At 70.2% G+C, this 16,442-nt stretch overlaps 1 protein-coding gene across 1 annotated transcript; it reads left to right on the forward strand.

The window, feature by feature from the left end:
- Positions 1 to 8,176: 8,176 nt before the first annotated feature.
- Positions 8,177 to 12,834, forward strand: CHKB (choline kinase beta). The gene is made up of 11 exons (XM_064499089.1): positions 8,177 to 8,395; positions 8,812 to 8,920; positions 9,076 to 9,189; positions 9,422 to 9,555; positions 9,760 to 9,864; positions 10,062 to 10,120; positions 10,426 to 10,513; positions 10,641 to 10,749; positions 10,957 to 11,063; positions 11,282 to 11,363; positions 11,663 to 12,834. Exons 1-11 carry the CDS (start codon positions 8,193 to 8,195, stop codon positions 11,717 to 11,719), a joined length of 1,167 nt encoding a protein of 388 aa, XP_064355159.1. The 5' UTR covers positions 8,177 to 8,192; the 3' UTR covers positions 11,720 to 12,834.
- Positions 12,835 to 16,442: the final 3,608 nt, after the last annotated feature.

Below are 16,442 nucleotides of genomic sequence, written 5' to 3' on the forward strand. Positions count from 1 at the left end.
GCCGCGGGGGGGGGGGGGGGAAGGCTGCTGGGGGGAGCGGGATGTATGGGGAGGGGGGAGGGGGATGTTTAGGGAGGGGAGAGGGGGCTGTATAGGGAGGGGAGAGGGGGATGTATAGGGAGGGGAGGGGGGATGTATAGGGAAGGGGAGAGGGGGCTGTATAAGGAGGGGAGAGGGGGATGTATAGGGAGGGGAGAGGGGGATGTATAGGGAGGGGAGGGGGGCTGTATAGGGAGGGGAGAGGGGGATGTATAGGGAAGGGGAGAGGGGGCTGTATAGGGAGGGGAGAGGGGGATGTATAGGGAAGGGGAGAGGGGGATGTATAGGGAAGGGAGAGGGGGATGTATAGGGAAGGGGAGAGGGGGCTGTATAGGGAGGGGAGAGGGGGATGTATAGGGAAGGGGAGAGGGGGATGTATAGGGAGGGGAGAGGGGGATGTATAGGGAAGGGGAGAGGGGGCTGTATAGGGAGGGGAGAGGGGGATGTATAGGGAAGGGGAGAGGGGGATGTATAGGGAGGGGAGAGGGGCTGTATAGGGAGGGGAGAGGGGGATGTATAGGGAAGGGGAGAGGGGGATGTATAGGGAGGGGAGGGGGGCTGTATAGGGAGGGGAGAGGGGGATGTATAGGGAAGGGGAGAGGGGGCTGTATAGGGAGGGGAGAGGGGGATGTATAGGGAAGGGGAGAGGGGGATGTATAGGGAGGGGGAGAGGGGGCTGTATAGGGAGGGGAGAGGGGGATGTATAGGGAAGGGGAGAGGGGGATGTATAGGGAAGGGGAGAGGGGGATGTATAGGGAAGGGGAGAGGGGGCTGTATAGGGAGGGGAGAGGGGGATGTATAGGGAAGGGGAGAGGGGGCTGTATAGGGAGGGGAGAGGGGGATGTATAGGGAGGGGAGGGGGGATGTATAGGGAAGGGAGCAGGGAGGTGGGGGGGGCTGTCTATGGAGCAGTGAGGGGCTGTATGGGGGGGCTGTATAGGGAGGGGAGCAGGGGGATGTAATGGGAGGAGAGCAGGGAGGAGTGGGGGGCTGTATAGGGAGGGGAGAGGGGGATGTATAGGGAGGGGAGAGGGGGATGTATAGGGAAGGGAGCAGGGAGGTGTGGGGGGGCTGTCTATGGAGCAGTGGGGGGCTGTATGGGGGGGCTGTATAGGGAGGGGGCAGGAGGCAGTTTAGGAGCATAGGGTCGTGTTCAGGGGCACAGGGGCTATGTAAAGGGGGGCAGGGGGCTGTGCAGGGGCTACATAGGGGCTGTGCAGGGCTATGCGGGGCCTGCGCAGGGCAGTGCAGAGCTGTATAGGGGACTGCAGCTGGCCCCATGGGGAGGTGTGGGGCTGTGCAGGACTGTGAAGGAGGTGAAGGGTTGTATAGGGCAGCATAGGGCTGTGCCAGGGGGCTGTATAGGGCGGTGCAGAGCTGTATAAGATGGTGTGGGGCTGCATGGAGCCATGCAGGGCTGTATAGGGAGTTTCAGGGCTGCACAGATCCATGCAAGTCTGTGCAGCGAGCTGTATAGGGCTGTATAGGGAGGTGCAGGGGGCAGCACAGGGCCATGCAGGGGGCTGCGTAAGTCTGATATGGGGAGGTGCAGGGCTGTTTAGGGCCATGCAGGGGACTCTATAGGGCTGTATAGGGAGGCGCAGGGCTGTGTAGCAAGGTGCAGGGCTGCACAAGGCCATGCAGAGGCCTGTATAGGGCTGTATAGCGAGGTGCAGGGCTGTGCAAGGGGCTGTATAGGGCCATAAAGGGCCATAAAGGGAGGCACAGGGCTGTATAGGGAGGTGCAGGGCTGCACAGGGCCATGCAGGGGGCTGTACAGGGCTGTATAGAGCCATGCAGATCTGTATAAGGCCAAGCAGGGCCATATAGGCAGGTGCAGGGCTGTACAGGGAGGCACAGGACTGCATAGTGAGGCACAGGGCTGCACAGGGCCATGCAAGGGGCTATACAGGGAGGCACAGGGCTGCACAGGGAGGTGCAGGGCCATACAGGGAGGTGCAGGGCTGTATGGGGGGGTGCAGGTCTGTATAGGGAGGTGCAGGGCTGTATAGGGAGGTGCAGGTTCGTACAGAGAGGTGCAGGGCTGTATAGGGGGGTGCAGGGCTGTATAGGGGAGCGCAGGTCCGTACAGGGAGGTGCAGGGCTGTATAGGGGGTGCAGGGCTCTATAGGGGGTGCAGGGCCATACAGGGAGGTGCAGGGCCGTAAAGGGGGATGCATTGCTCCATAGGGGGGTGCAGGGCCGTAGGGAGAGGTGCAGGGCCATATAAGGGGGGTGCAGGGCCATACAGGGAGGTTCAGGTCTGTATAGGGGGATGCACAGCTCTATAGGGGGTGCAGGGCCATGCAGGGAGGTTCAGGTCTGTACAGAGAGGCACAGGGCTGTACAGAGGGGTGCAGAGCCGTATAGAGAGGTGCAGGGCTCTATAGGGGGTGCAGGGCCGTACAGGGAGGTGCAGGGCTGTATAGGGGGGTGCAGGGCCGTATAAGGGGGGTGCAGGGCCGTATAGAGAGGCGCAGGTCTGTATAGGGAGGGGCAGGGCTCTATAGGGAGGGTGCAGAGCCGTGTAGGGGGGTGCAGGGCTGTGTAAGGGGGGTGCAGGGCTGTATAGGGAGGTGCAGGGCTCTACAGGGGGGGTGCAGGGCTGTATAGAGGGGGTGCAGAGCCGTGTAGGGGGGTGCAGGGCCATGTAAGGGGGGGCAGGTCTGTATAGAGAGGTGCAGGGCTCTATAAGGGGGGTGCAGAGCCGTGTAGGGGGGTGCAGGGCCTTATAAAGAGGCGCAGGTCTGTATAGAGAGGTGCAGGGCTCTATAGGGAGGGTGCAGAGCCGTGTAGGGGGGTGCAGGGCCGTGTAAGGGGGGCGCAGGTCTGTATAGGGAGGTGCAGGGCTCTATGGGGGGGTGCAGGGCCGTGTAGGGGGGTGCAGGGCCGTGTAAGGGGGGTGCAGGTCTGTATAGGGAGGTACAGGGCTCTATGGGGGGGTGCAGGGCCGCAAAAGGGGGGTGCAGGGCCGTGTAAGGGGGGCGCAGGTCTGTATAGGGAGGTGCAGGGCTCTATGGGGGGGTGCAGGGCCGTGTAGGGGGGTGCAGGGCCGTGTAAGGGGGGTGCAGGGCTGTATAAAGAGGTGCAGGGCTCTATAGCGGGGGTGCAGGGCCGTGTAAGGGGGGTGCAGGGCTGTATAGGGAGGTGCAGGGCTCTATAGGGGGGGTGCAGGGCCGTGTAAGGGGGGTGCAGGGCCGTGTAAGGGGGGTGCAGGTCTGTATAGGGAGGTGCAGGGCTCTATAGGGGGGGTGCAGGGCCGTGTAAGGGGGGTGCAGGTCTGTATAGGGAGGTACAGGGCTCTATGGGGGGGTGCAGGGCCGTGTAAGGGGGGTGCAGGTCTGTATAGGGAGGTACAGGGCTCTATAGCGGGGGTGCAGGGCCGCAAAAGGGGGGTGCAGGGCCGTGTAAGGGGGGTGCAGGGCTGTATAAAGAGGTGCAGGTCTGTATAGGGAGGTGCAGGGCTCTATGGGGGGGTGCAGGGCCGCAAAAGGGGGGTGCAGGGCCGTGTAAGGGGGGTGCAGGTCTGTATAGGGAGGTGCAGGGCTCTATAGGGGGGGGTGCAGGGCCGCACAGGCGGGCGCGGGCAGGAGGCAGCGCAGGGCCCCGCGCGGAGCTGTCCCGGCCCCGGTGCTGAAGCCCGGAGCTGTCCCGGCGCCGCCGCTGCCCGCCCGGCCCAACCGGGGCTGATACCGGGGCTGATGCCGGAGCTGATACCGGGGCTGATGCCGGCCCGGCCCGGGCTAATACCGGGGCTGATGCCGGGGCTGATACCGGAGCTGATACCGGAGCTGATGCCGGGGCTGATGCCGGCCCGGCCCGGGCTAATACCGGGGCTGATACCGGAGCTGATACTGGAGCTGATGCCGGGGCTGATACCGGCCCGGCCCGGGCTAATACCGGGGCTGATACCGGAGCTGATCCCAGCCCGGCCGGGGCTGATGCCGGGGCTGATCCTAGGGCTGATCCTAGGGCTGATGCTGGGGGCTGCAGAGCCCCCGCGAGGCAGGAGCATCTGGGCCGGCTGGGCCCGGGGGTCAGTCCCGCTTGCAGGGACCAAGGCGGGTGGGGGAGTCCGGGGGTGTGGAGGAGGCAGTGGGGGTCAAGGGGGCTGCAAGCAGCCACGCAGGAGCTGGAGGCGGTGGGGGAGCAGGGTGCAGTGGGGGGGATCTGGAGGCAGGAGGGGTTTGGGAGGCAGCACGGGAGTCCGCGCGCTGGTGGGCAGGTTGCACTGGGGTCCTCGGGCAGTGGGGCCCGGGGGTGGTGGGCCTGGGTGCACCAGCCCCCCTCCACAGGGGCTTGGCCGCTGCTTGGGAACCGGCTCACAGCGGGATTGGGCCGTGCTCCCACGGGACTGCTGGGCCGGCCTGGCCATGGCACTGCACTGGGCCCAGGGACCCGTTGTGCGGATTCCCCTCTCCGACTGCTCGCCGCAGGCCCTGGCAGCTCCGGGGCCCAGGGCAGAGGACTTGGACCCCACTCTGCCCGCTGCCCCCGGGCCCGGTCGGACCCTGCAGCACCGCCCCATCGTGCACGCTGTATCCTGCAGAGAGGCTGCACTGCATCTGCGGGCAGGGACCCCTCCAGGGACCCCCATCCCCGGGCAGGGACCCCTCCAGGGCCCCCATCCATCCCTCCCCGGGCAGGGACCCCTCCAGGGCCCCCCATCCCCGGGCAGGGACCCCTCCAGGGCCCCCATCCATCCCTCCCCGGGCAGGGACCCCTCCAGGGACCCCCATCCCCGGGCAGGGACCCCTCCAGGGCCCCCATCCATCCATCCCCGGGCAGGGACCCCTCCAGGGCCCCCATCCATCCATCCCCGGGCAGGGACCCCTCCAGGGACCCCCGTCCCCGGGCAGGGACCCCTCCAGGGCCCCCATCCATCCATCCCCGGGCAGGGACACCTCCAGGGCCCCCCGTCCCCGGGCAGGGACCCCTCCAGGGCCCCCATCCATCCCTCCCCGGGCAGGGACCCCTCCAGGGACCCCCATCCATCCCCGCCACCCAGCCCTGCCTCTCCCCGAGGGGGGATCAGGCAGCGGCGACACCGGCTTATGGTCTCTCCCTGCTCACGGATGGCAGGGAAACAGATGGCAGAGCAGCACCGCTGCCCCCGGCGCCCCCCCACCCCAGCCGCCCATCTGCTCCGGCTCCAGCCCCCAGCTCCCTCTCGGCCGCGACCCTTCTCCGTCCCCCCCGGCGAGGCTGGGGAGCTGGGGGCAGCGGTGGCCCAGAAACGCGTTACGGACCCCCGGGATGCCCCCTCCCCGCCACGGGGCCCCAACGCAGCACCCAACAGCGGCACCGGAGAGGCCGGTCCATCCATCCAGAGCTTTTATTCGGCACGGTGCCATCCTCATCCTCGCGGCTGCCGGCGGCGGGCGAGGGCAGCCTGTCCCCGTGCGCAGTGGGCCGTGGGCCCCCCCAGAGCGGCCTCATGGGCCGGGCTCCCCCCGGGCCAGCAGCAGGTCCAGGTAGGCGCCGGTGAGCAGGTCCCCGTCCTCGATGCCCAGCTCCTTCATCAGCTCGCGGGCGACGAGCTCGCCCTGCTCCGGGGTCTGGTCCTCGCTCAGCACCACCTGCGGCGCGGGGCGGCGTGAGGCGGGGCGGCGGGGGCCGCGGGGGGGGCCGGGCCAGGCAGCTGCACTCACCTCCAGCTCCAGGAAGTCCCCCAGCCCCTCCACGCTGTCCAGGTGCACGCGGGTCTGCCCCACCACGTAGAGGAGACGCTCCTTCTTCACCACGCCCAGCACGCCCAGCGCCTGCGCCAGCACCGCCTGCAGAGCATCCCAGCCGGCCCCCGTGGGACGAGGCAGGAGCATCCCGGCCCCCCCTCCGGCCCCGGGATGGGGCAGGAGCATCCAGACCCCCCCCCAGCCCCGGGACAGGGCAGGAGCATCCCAGCCCCCCCCCAGCCTCGGGACAGGGCAGGAGCATCGTGGCCCCCCCCAGCCCCGGGACGGGGCAGGAGCATCCCAGCCTGCCCCCATGGGACAAGGCAGGAGCATCGTGGCCCCCTCCAGCACCGGGATGGGGCAGGAGCATCGTGGCCCCCCCCCAGCCCCGGGACGGGGCAGGAGCATCATGGCCTGCCCCCATGGGACAAGGCAGGAGCATCCCGGCCTCCCTCAGCCCCAGGATGGGGCGGGAGCATCCCGGTCCCCGGCAGGCCGCCACGGCGCTCACCTCCAGGCCCTCGGGATCGTCCGTGTGGGAGATGCTGTACTGGGAGAGCTTGGGGCCGGCGGCATCCGGGCGCTCGTAGAAGATGAGCTGGGCCGGTCCTTCCTGCAAAGGCACCGGGTCAGGCAGGTGGGAGCCCCCCGGGACGGGCACGGGGCACGTTTGCCCCACACTGCAGGGCCCCACGAGCGTCCTGAGGGGCTGCTGCACTCTCCCGTGCACTGCATTGCATCCCCTCGTCTGCACTGCACTCTCCCCCTCCCCGCATGCACTGCGCTCTCCCATTCACTGCATCCTTCCCCGCCGTGTGCACTGCACTCTCCCATGCACTGCGTGCTCCCCCTCCCTGCGTGCACTGCACTCTCCTGTGCACTGCACCCTCACCTGCCCGTGGGCACCGCAGCCTCCTCCATGCACTGCAGGTCCCCTGACTCCCACGCACTGCACACCATCCACCCCTCCCCGCAGGCACTGCACCCTCCCCTCCACCCCCTGGGCAACTCCCCCCCCAGCTCCGGCACTGCACTTTCCCAGGCACCGCACCTCTCCTCCCACCTCCAGGCACTGCAAGGCTCTGGGCACTGCATCCCCCAGGGCAGACACTGCACTGCCTCCACCATGCACTGCCCCAGCCCCCTGCACTGCACCTCTCCTCCACCCCCGGGACTGCACCCCTGCCCCGGGCACTGCACCAGTCCCTGCACTGCACCTCCCTTCATCATGCACTGCACCAGCCCCCTGCACTGCACCTCCCCTACACCCCCGGCACTGCACCCCTGCCCCGGGCACTGCACCAGCCCCGTGCACTGCACCAGCCCCCTGCACTGCACCTCTCCTACACCCCCGGCACTGCACCCCTGCCCTAGGAACTGCACCAGCCCCCTGCACTGCCCCAGCCCCCTGCACTGCACCTCTCCTCCACCCCCGGGACTGCACCCATGCCCTGGGCACTGCACCAGCCCCATGCACTGCACCTCCCTTCATCATGCACTGCACCAGCCCCATGCACTGCACCTCCCCTACACCCCCAGCACTGCACCCCTGCCCTGGGCACTGCACCAGTCCCTGCACTGCACCTCCCCTACACCCCCAGCACTGCACCCCTGCCCTGGGCACTGCACCAGCCTCGTGCACTGCACCTCCCTTCATCATGCACTGCACCAGCCCCCTGCACTGCACCTCCCCTCCACGGGCACTGCATCCACCCCACGCACGGCACCCCCCAACCTTGCACCAGCCCCACACACCACGCACTGCACCAGCCCCCCGCACCGCCCCCCCTTGCACCAGCCCCACACGCTGCACCAGCCCCCCCGCACCACGCACCGCCCCCCCTTGCACCAGCCCCACGCACTGCACCAGCCCCCCGCACCACGCACCGCCCCCCCCTTGCACCAGCCCCACGCGCTGCACCCGCCCCGCGCCCCCGCCGCTACCGAGCACCGGCGCAGCTTGAGGCGGCCCCGCGGCGCCCGGAAGAAGGTGTCGTGCTGCCGCCGCGCCCAGCCCGCGCCGCCGCCCAGCCGCTCCGCCGCGCGCCGCACCGCCGCCACCGCCGCCGCGCCCAGCCGCGCCTTCACCTCCACGTTCCGCCCCATGGCGCGCCCGCGCGCCCCGCCCACTGCCCGCGCCCATTGGCAGCCCGCGCCGCGGCACCGCTGCGTCACCGCCGCCGACGTGTCCGCCGCGACGCGCGCCTCCTCATTGGGCGCCGCCTCACGCCCGCTGCGCAGCGACTGGCTGCCGCGCGGCTCTCCCCTCCCTCCGCCTGCCAATCAGCGCCGCCGTCCCCGGAGAGCCTCCCCCCTCCCCCGAGCGCGGCGGCGGTTGGCCAGCGCGGGGCCCATTGAACGGGGCGGGGGGGCGGGAGCTGCCGGCGCAGGGCCCAATGAGCGCGGCGGAGGGCGGGAGCTGCCGGCGCAGGGCCCAATGATTGGGGAGGGGGGCGGGAGCTGCCGGCGCGGGGCCCAATGAGCGCGGCGGGAGCGGGAGCTGCCGGCGCTCGGCGGCGGCGGCGCGGGGCGGCCATGGCGGCGGCGGGGCCGGGGTGTGGGGCTGCCCGCGGCGCCGTGCCCGCCGCCACGCGATTGCAGGCCTACGCGTGGTGCCGCGAGTTCCTCGCCGGCTCCTGGAAGCTCATCGGCCCCGACGAGTTCGGCATCGCGCCCGTCAGGTACCCGCCGCCCCGCCCCGCCCCGGTTCCGGCCTCCCGGCGCCGCCCGGCCCGGCCTGACCCGCCGCCCTGCCCCGTGCTCCCCGGCCCGGCGTCCCCGGCGCGTCACCGCCCTCCCCGGTGTCCCCGGTCCCTGCCCGGTGTCCCTGGTCCCCGCTCGGGGCCGCCCCGCTGCCGCCCTGCCCGGTGTCCCCGGTTCCTGCCCGGTGTCCCCGCCCCCGCCCGGGGCGGCCCCGATGTCCCCAGTCCCCGCCCGGTGCCCTCGGTCCCGCTCGGGGTGACCCTGGTACTACCCCGCCTGGTGTCCCTGGTCCCCGCCCGGGGCGGCCCCGATGTCCCCGGCCCCTGCCCGGTGTCCCCGGCCCCAGTGCGGGCCCTGCCCCGGTGCCGCAGCCCTGACCGGCGTCTCCTCGCAGCGGGGGGCTCAGCAACCTGCTGTTCAAGTGCGCGCTGCCCGAGCACGTCCTGAGCGTGGGGGACGAGCCGCGGCAGGTGCTGCTGCGCGTCTACGGTGCCATCCTGCAGGTGAGTGCCCCGGGGTGACCTCCGCGTCCCCGCCGAGGGGCCGCACCCGTCAGCGCCAAGGCCCGGCTGTACCCCGGGGCAGCCGCTGCCTCCCGCTCCGTCCCCCGGGCCGCCCGGGGCAGGGGCCGCTGCTGCTCACGTCTCTGTGCCCGCAGGGCGTGGACTCGCTGGTGCTGGAGAGCGTGATGTTCGCCATCCTGGCGGAGCGGGCGCTGGGGCCCCGGCTCTACGGGGTCTTTCCGCAGGGACGGCTGGAGCAGTACATTCCGGTACGGGCCAAACTCCCCTCCCCCGGCCGCCTGCGTCCTGCTGGAGGCCGCGTGTCCGAGGGCCTCTCCTCCCTGGCTGCGCGCTCCAGCCGGCAGGTGCTTCCCTCCCTTTGGAGGCACCCAGCGATGGCTTCTTGCGCCGTCGAGGGCAGAGTCGGATCCCATGGGGGAGGACAAGGGTGGTCACGTCTGCCCTGAGGTTGGGTTGGCTCACGTTGCTTCGTGTCCCCAGAGCCGGCGCCTCCGGACCGAGGACCTGTCGGACCCCGACATCTCCAGGGAGATCGCGGTGAAGATGTCTCGGTTCCATGGCATGGTGATGCCCTTCAACAAGGAGCCCAAGTGGTTGTTTGGGACCATGGAGGGGTAAGAGCAGCTCTGTTCCTGCGCAAGGGGCGCAGGCGTCCACACCTGAGCCTCTGAAATCCTGCGGGGTTTGTGGTGCGGAGAGGCTGGTGGCCTGGCAGCCCCCGGGTCCGCGCTGGGATGAGGAGGGAAGGGATGTTGTTGCAGCGGTCGCAGCTTCTGGGCGCGTCTGTCCTGCAGAAGTGACTGTCCCCTGTGCTGCAGGTACCTGAAGCAGATTTCAGAGCTCACCTTCCCTGAGGAAGCCCAGCTGAAGAAGTTCAACTGCCTCAAGGCTTATAACCTGCAGGAGGAGATGAAGAGCCTCAGGTGAGTCTGGCCCTGTGTCCTGTCTGCGGCCCCGCTTGGGGCAGGCGGCTGCGCTGTTTCGCACACCCATCCCGGAGCCGGCCTCGCTGCGGGGAGGCTGGTGGGCATCGGTCTGTGCAGAAACAGGTCTGCAGCAGCAGAGGGGACGGGCGAGGGCAGCCCCCGCCTCTGCTGAGATCTCTCTCCGCGACCCGCAGGGAGCTGCTGGAGTCCACGCCCTCGCCTGTGGTCTTCTGCCACAACGACGTGCAGGAAGGTGAGCGTGGGTGGGCGGGTTGTTTTCCTCGTGGCAGGTGGCTCTGCAGCCTGCGCTGGAGCTGCCCCACAGCTGAGCTTCCTCCCCCAGCGCTTCCCCTCTGGAGGCCTGATGCTGCAGCCCGTCTCTCTCCCTGCATTGCCCTGCTGGAGCCTGCTGCCCCCCGGCCTGGCCTGCCCCCGGGCACAGCCTTGTCCCCCTGCCCCTGCTTGCAGCAGCTGCTCCCCAGCTCCGGGGAGAGCTCGTGGCTCCTCCCGTCCCGCCCGTCTCCGGAGCGGCTCTGACCCAGCGCTGTCTCTGTGCAGGGAACATCCTGCTGCTGGCTGGGCACGAAGCCTCCTCCTCTGACAAGCTCATGCTCATCGACTTTGAGTACAGCAGCTACAACTACCGGTGGGTGCGAGGGGCCGTGGGCTGCAGGGCGCTGGGCTGGGCCGGGCCTGGCGCTGGGGTCTGCGCTGCAGGGACAGGCCCTCTCCTCGCGAGACGCCGGGTCCTTGCTCACCCCTCCTTCCCCCAGGGGCTTTGACATCGGCAACCATTTCTGCGAGTGGGTGTACAACTACACGCACGATTCCTGGCCCTTCTACAAGGCTTCCCCGGAGAACTATCCAACTCGGCAGCAGCAGGTGAGAGCTGTCCCACCGCCCGCAGCGGGGAGGGGGTGCTGCCAGGCCGGAGCGTGGAGGTGCGACACGGGGGTCCGTGGCCGGAGAGCTTGCACTGGGGCAGGCGCCATTTACGGCCCTTGCTGCAGAGAAGGACGGTCGGCCGCCCGCTGCCTCCCTGCCGGCGGCTGGCAGCGTCTGAGCCTGTTTGTTCTGTTCCGCTCGCAGCTGCACTTCATTCGACACTACCTCTCGGAGGACTCGGGGCGACGCGGGGACACTACACACGAAGAGCAGGCACGCATCGAGGAGGAGATGCTCACTGAGATCAACCGGTGAGGAGCGGGCCTGGGGGAGGAAGGGGCGTCGCTGTGACCCCGTGGGAGCAGCACCCGGGTGTGCGTTTCCTCATCGCAGCGCCCAGACAAGGCAGCATCCCCCAAATCCTCTGTGTCCCTCTCCTGGCTGCGCGCTGGTGTTGTAGGGCAGAGGCGGGAGACCCAGAGGGGCTGTAGGAGGGGGTGCTGACTGCTGATGGCTGCTCTTCCGTCAGGTTTGCTTTGGCCTCTCACTTCTTCTGGGGCCTGTGGTCCATTCTGCAGGCGAAGATCTCCACCATCAAGTTTGGGTACCTGGTGAGTGCTGCCCGCGGTGCCGCGAGGGGCAGTGGAACGGGCCAGGCCTCGATGCAGGAGTTCTGCTGGGAATCGCTTGCGTGTCACCCCCGCTCTGACACAGCGTGCCGGGGTGGGAAGGGATCCTCCTGCCTGGGCGGCTGGGGGAGGTTGGACTCCCTAGACCTGGCAGCCAGGCGGGATGGGAGCGGGCTTTTGAGGATAATTCCCAGCAGGAGAAGCATCCCCCGTACCCTGAGCTGGGGATGGTGGTGGGGCGAGGGCGAGGGCAGCTCTCTCTGACACCGTTTCCCCTCCAGGACTACGCGCAGAGCCGCTTCGAGGCCTACTTCCAGCAGAAGGCACAGTGCTTGTGAGCGGCCTGCTGCCTCCCCGGACCTGCCCGTGCCGCGCTCGGACTCTGCAGCCTCTCCCTGGCCTGGCACGGATGTACGCCGGGTGACGTCTGTGCCAGCCGCGGCCCCGCGGGCAGGCCAGACGCAGGGTACGCGGTTCTGCGGGTGGGCCGGCTCCTTGCTTGCTACGAGAGGGGCTGCCCCACGTCCTGGGCGCGCAGGCGCTGCGAGGTTGCCTGGGATCAATGCTGCAGCGGTGCGGGGGCAAGCAGGGGGCTGGGGCTTGCCCTGGCTGCCCCACGGTGTATATAAAAGGGGAAGGAGGACGAGGAGGTGCGGTGGCTCAATCCTCAAGGCTCCGCAGCTGCGTTGGCAGCAAGGTGGGTCTGCCCAAGCGTGAACCTCATGGAAAGAGGAGACGTATCCCGCTATGGGTGAACGGCCCAGGCGGGGGCTCGCCGCCCGCGCGTTCAGTTTCCTTTGGCGCTGCATCTGCAGCGAGGGCCCCTGGCAGAGCGAGGAAGCCGTTGGGCCAGCGCTGCCCCCGGCTGCCCTGTTTCCCTGCCCGTCCCGGCAGCGCTGCCTGGGTCTGACCCACCGTCACCCTCCGGCATGCTCTCCCCGCAGTGACGTGTCCCTCGCCCAGGTCTCTGCGCTCCTGGCACCAAGTGGGGGTTTGAGCCGAGGGCCCTGAGCTGCTGGCGGGAGCCCTGGCCCCCCCTTTGCTGAAGGGATCCCTCTGTTCCTCTCCCCCAGCAGCCGGGAGGCTGGTGCAGCCCGGACCAGGAGGGGTGAGTGGGTAGCTCTGTGCCCGTCCCGGCTGCCCCTTGCATGCTCCTGCCTGGCCCCGCCGCCGCCTTCTGCTGAGGGGGCTTGGAGCGCGGCTCGGGGCAGATCTACGGTTGCATTCCCCGCTCCGGCCCCCTCCCAGAGCCGCTGGGGCCGAGGCGGGGCTGCCGGCCGTGCTGCAAGCCCCCGCGCTGCCTCCGGGCCGGGCCTCTCCGCGGCCTGCGCTGGCTGCGCTCGCTGCGCCGTGTCGCTGCTCCCCTGGCCGGGCGGGGACCCGACGGCAGTGCAGGCTGTGCTCCCGCAGACCAATAAACGCTGCGGCGGCTCCACCGCCTCTGCTCGCAGTCTGTCCTGCCCCTGGGCCCTCCGTGCTCGTGCACCGCGTCGGGGAGGCCGCCTTGTCCCGCGAGCTGCAGCGAGGGCCGTGACCGCCGCGTGCCGGGGCTGCGGGAGCCGGGCGGCAGCACGGTGGCATCGCTCTGCTTGACACGGCCCCGGGTGGCCCGGGCTGTCCTCCCGCTTCTGGGCTGTGCTGTCACGGCAGGGGTAGTTCACAGCAGTGTGTGCGTTGCCCCCTCCCCAAAATAGTCCACCAGTGCCATGTCTCCCTTCCCGGGGAGAGTCTGGGGTGGGGGGTGGGTGCCCCAGCTGGTGTCGGCGTGGGGCAGGGCTGCCTTGTCCGTTCAGGCCTGGGGGCCAGGGCAGGTTGTGCTGGAGATGCGGTTACCGAGTTCTTGGACCCAGGGAAGCCCAAGGAGTGAGGGGAGCACAAACCAGGCTGGGGAGCAGAGGCTGGGAAGAGCCAGGGCGGCTCCACCTTCCAGCCCCCCAGCACGGGCTCGGCTCCACTCCTTCCGCTCCACCTTCCAGCCCCCCAGCACGGGCTCGGCTCCGCTCCTTCCGCTCCACCTTCCAGCCCCCCAGCACGGGCTCGGCTCCACTCCTTCCTCGCGCAGTGCACGCTGTCCCTCGCCCCGTCCCGGCCAGGGCATCGCTCTCTTTGCGCCCGCGGCTGTGTCCCCGTATCCAGCCCAAATCCTGGAGCTGCTGGTGCCTCTCCAGCCGCTGGTGGGTGTGGAGAGGAGGTTCTTGCCCACCTTGGCAGCTCACGTTTACAGGGTGGGGGACCACTGCAGCTGTGGCCTCCCCTTGCAGGGGGCCAGGCTGAGGGAGGGAGTCCCAGTAGGGCAAGGCGGGCTGCGGGCTGCCCTGGGGGGCTGCCCCACTGATAGCAGCGCAAGGGGGCTGCAGACCGGGCTGTGCCGGTGGGTCCTTGGCTCTGCTCGGCCAGGGTGGCTCTTCTCCCAAAGCGCACAGGGTCTTCCCACTCTGACTCCCCCCAGGAACAGCCCCGGTCAGGGGCCGACCTGCTCTGCCCCCCCCCCAGCTCAGGGCCCTGCAAGCGGGGGGCACCGCAGGGGCACGATGTCCGCCGGGGCCTGCCCCAGCCCCGCTGCCTCTGTGTGTGCCTGCACACGCATGTGTGTGCACATGCATTGGTGTGTGCATGTTAGTGTGTGTACACACGCATGTGCACCTGTGTGTGCATGCATTGGCGTGTGCATGCGTGTGCATCAATGTGTGTACACACGCATGTGCGTGTGTGCGCATGGGCATTGGTGTGTGCATGCGTGTGCACGTGTGCCTGGGTGTGTGCCTGCGTGTGGATGACTGCGTGTGTGTCAGCAGAGGGCTGTGCACCCGCGGCTGTGTTTCTCCCTGCGCCTGGGGCCGTGACCGCCCTGTACCTCCGGCCCGCGGTCCTCCCGGGGGCACGCGACGGACGCAGCTCCCTGCTCGGCGCTCGGAAGCAGCCAGTCCCCCCCTGGGGCCTCTCCTCCCTCTCCTCTCCGGCAGCGTGCCCTGGCACCTCCTTTCCCGTGACTCGTGGCGCAGTTAGCAGATCCCGGCTCCGAGGCCCCAGCCCGTGCTCCCTCCCAGCATCCAGCCCTCCGCACGCCCTGCCCCGCTCTCGGGTGCTCGGGGCCATCCGGACCCTGTGGGCGAGGGCAGCAGCCTGCCCCGTGTCTCGGCTGCCCGGCCCCACCGCGGGTCCCGGCCCGTGGGACGCTGGTGCTGCCCCGGTCCCTGTGTGCTGCTGCTGCCCCTGGTCCCCGTCTCCCTGTCCGGGGCCTGGAGGTGGGCCAGGGGCTCGGCTCCGCGCCAGAGCACCGCGCTGGGGCCTCAGCTCTCAGCAACAAACAGGCTTAAAATAGCCTGGCCTCGCTGCAGCCCCGGGCTCCCCCCGCCCCGCTGGCTCTGCCCAGCCTCCTCCCTCCCGCCCTGCCTGCACGGTGCCCGCTCCCTCGCTCCTGCCGGTCCCCTCTCCCCGTGGTGCCACCGTCCCCGCGGGCATGGTGCCCCCGGCACGGCTGCCCCGGTTGGGACCGGCTGCCGGTCCCATGCCCCGTGCCAGGCTCCGTGCCGCCCCCCACACCCGGTGCCGAGGCCCCCCGGTCTGGGCCGGCAGCCTGGCCTGCGGCACGGCCTCCCGCGGCCCCTGCGCGCCCCGACAGCGCTGGTCCCCCGGGCACAGCCCCGAGCCCGGCACCCCGGCCCTCCTCGCCCTCCCGGCGCGGTGCCGGTGCGGGCTGAGCCACCCCGCTGCGACCGCTGCCCCGGCACAGGCCTGCCCCACCACGGTGCCCATTGCCCCCCTCCGTCTCCTGGAGGTCCCCGGCCCCGGTAGGACCCCCCGGCTTCTGGAGATCCCTGGCTCCTATGGGATGCCTCGGCTCCCGGAGGGCCCTGGACCCCCTAGGTCCCCTTGGCTCCCGGAGGTCCCTGGCTCCCATGAGATGCCCCAAGTCTCAGAGGTCCCTGGCCCCCAGCCCCCATAGGACTCCCTGGCTCCTGGAGGTCCCTGGTCCCCACGGGATGTCCCAGCTCCTGGAGGTCCCTGGTTCCCATAGGACCCCCCCCAGCTCCTGGAGGTCCCTGGTTTCCATAGGACTCCCTGGTTCCTGGAGGTCCCTGGCCCCCATGGGACGTCCCAGCTCCTGAAGGCCCCCAGCTCCCCATCGCCTGCACGGCCCCAGCTCCCGGGCTGCACCTCCCTGGAAGGGGAGGACGTGGGACGCCCGGCCCTCGGCTCAGGACCCTCCCCAGCACGGCGCAGCCACGGCCGAGTGCCGGCGGATGGGGCTGTGTCGGCATGCCCTAGCTCGACACCGCGGCGAGGGGCTCCAACGGCTGCTGCCTGGGGGCAGGGGGAGCGCCGTGCCCCGGGCTCGCTGCGCCCCGTCCTCCCGTGCCGGCGGCACTTGGGTGCGGTGCTGGCAGAGCAGCACATCTGCGCGGCCGGGGGCTGGTACCCGGACGTGCCGCTGCCGCTGGATGCCAGCACGGGGCTGCACACGTCCGCGGAGCGCTCTGACCCCCGGAGCGACTCCTGGGCCTTCATCTCCCCCTGCCCCTCACCCTCCTCACCTTCACCGTCTCGCTGTCCCGTGACGTGCCGCTTTGCACGGCCCATGGCAGCAGCGCCCGCGCCCCGGGCACCGGGCAGGGCACCGGTGAGGAGCTGCTGCTCTGCTACGACATCCAGGCAGGCGAGTGGCCGCGTCCCCGTGCTCCCGCGCCGTGGCCTTCCTCAGCCCCACGGCTGGGCGCAGCCCAAGGGCAGCCCGGTGGGGCAGGGCACCGCGTGGGGCAGCCGCGCTGGAGCTGGACACGCTGCCCCCGCCGCCCTGCCGCTCCCCCGCGAAGCCCTCCTTGCTGCACTTGCCACCCGCTGAGGAAGAGGATGGTGATGGGGAGCAGGGGAGAGGAGCTGGGAGTGCGCTGGGGCAGGGGGTCACCTGGGGGCTGCCCCCTCGCTGAGCCGGGCTGCAGGACGGACGCCCCGGGGAGCGTCGGGGCCGGTGCCGAGGGGCTGGTCCAAGGCGCAGCAGACCCGGAGGATGCTGCGCCGGCGCCGGGGTGTGCGGCCGTGCCGGGCCCCTGGGCTGGAGGG

The sequence above is a fragment of the Dromaius novaehollandiae genome, chromosome 1 (assembly GCF_036370855.1).
Source record: "Dromaius novaehollandiae isolate bDroNov1 chromosome 1, bDroNov1.hap1, whole genome shotgun sequence".
Taxonomy (NCBI): Eukaryota; Metazoa; Chordata; class Aves; order Casuariiformes; family Dromaiidae; genus Dromaius; species Dromaius novaehollandiae.

What these genes read in the sequence shown, in the direction of transcription:
- CHKB (XM_064499089.1), top strand. Translation starts at nt 8,193, where the DNA reads ATGAGCGCGGCGGGAGCGGGAGCTGCCGGCGCTCGGCGGCGGCGGCGC. An exon ending in TCTACGGTGCCATCCTGCAG is followed by an intron (nt 8,921 to 9,075) that starts GTGAGTGCCCCG and finishes CTGTGCCCGCAG; the next exon opens with GGCGTGGACTCGCTGGTGCT. An exon ending in TTGTTTGGGACCATGGAGGG is followed by an intron (nt 9,556 to 9,759) that starts GTAAGAGCAGCT and finishes CCTGTGCTGCAG; the next exon opens with GTACCTGAAGCAGATTTCAG.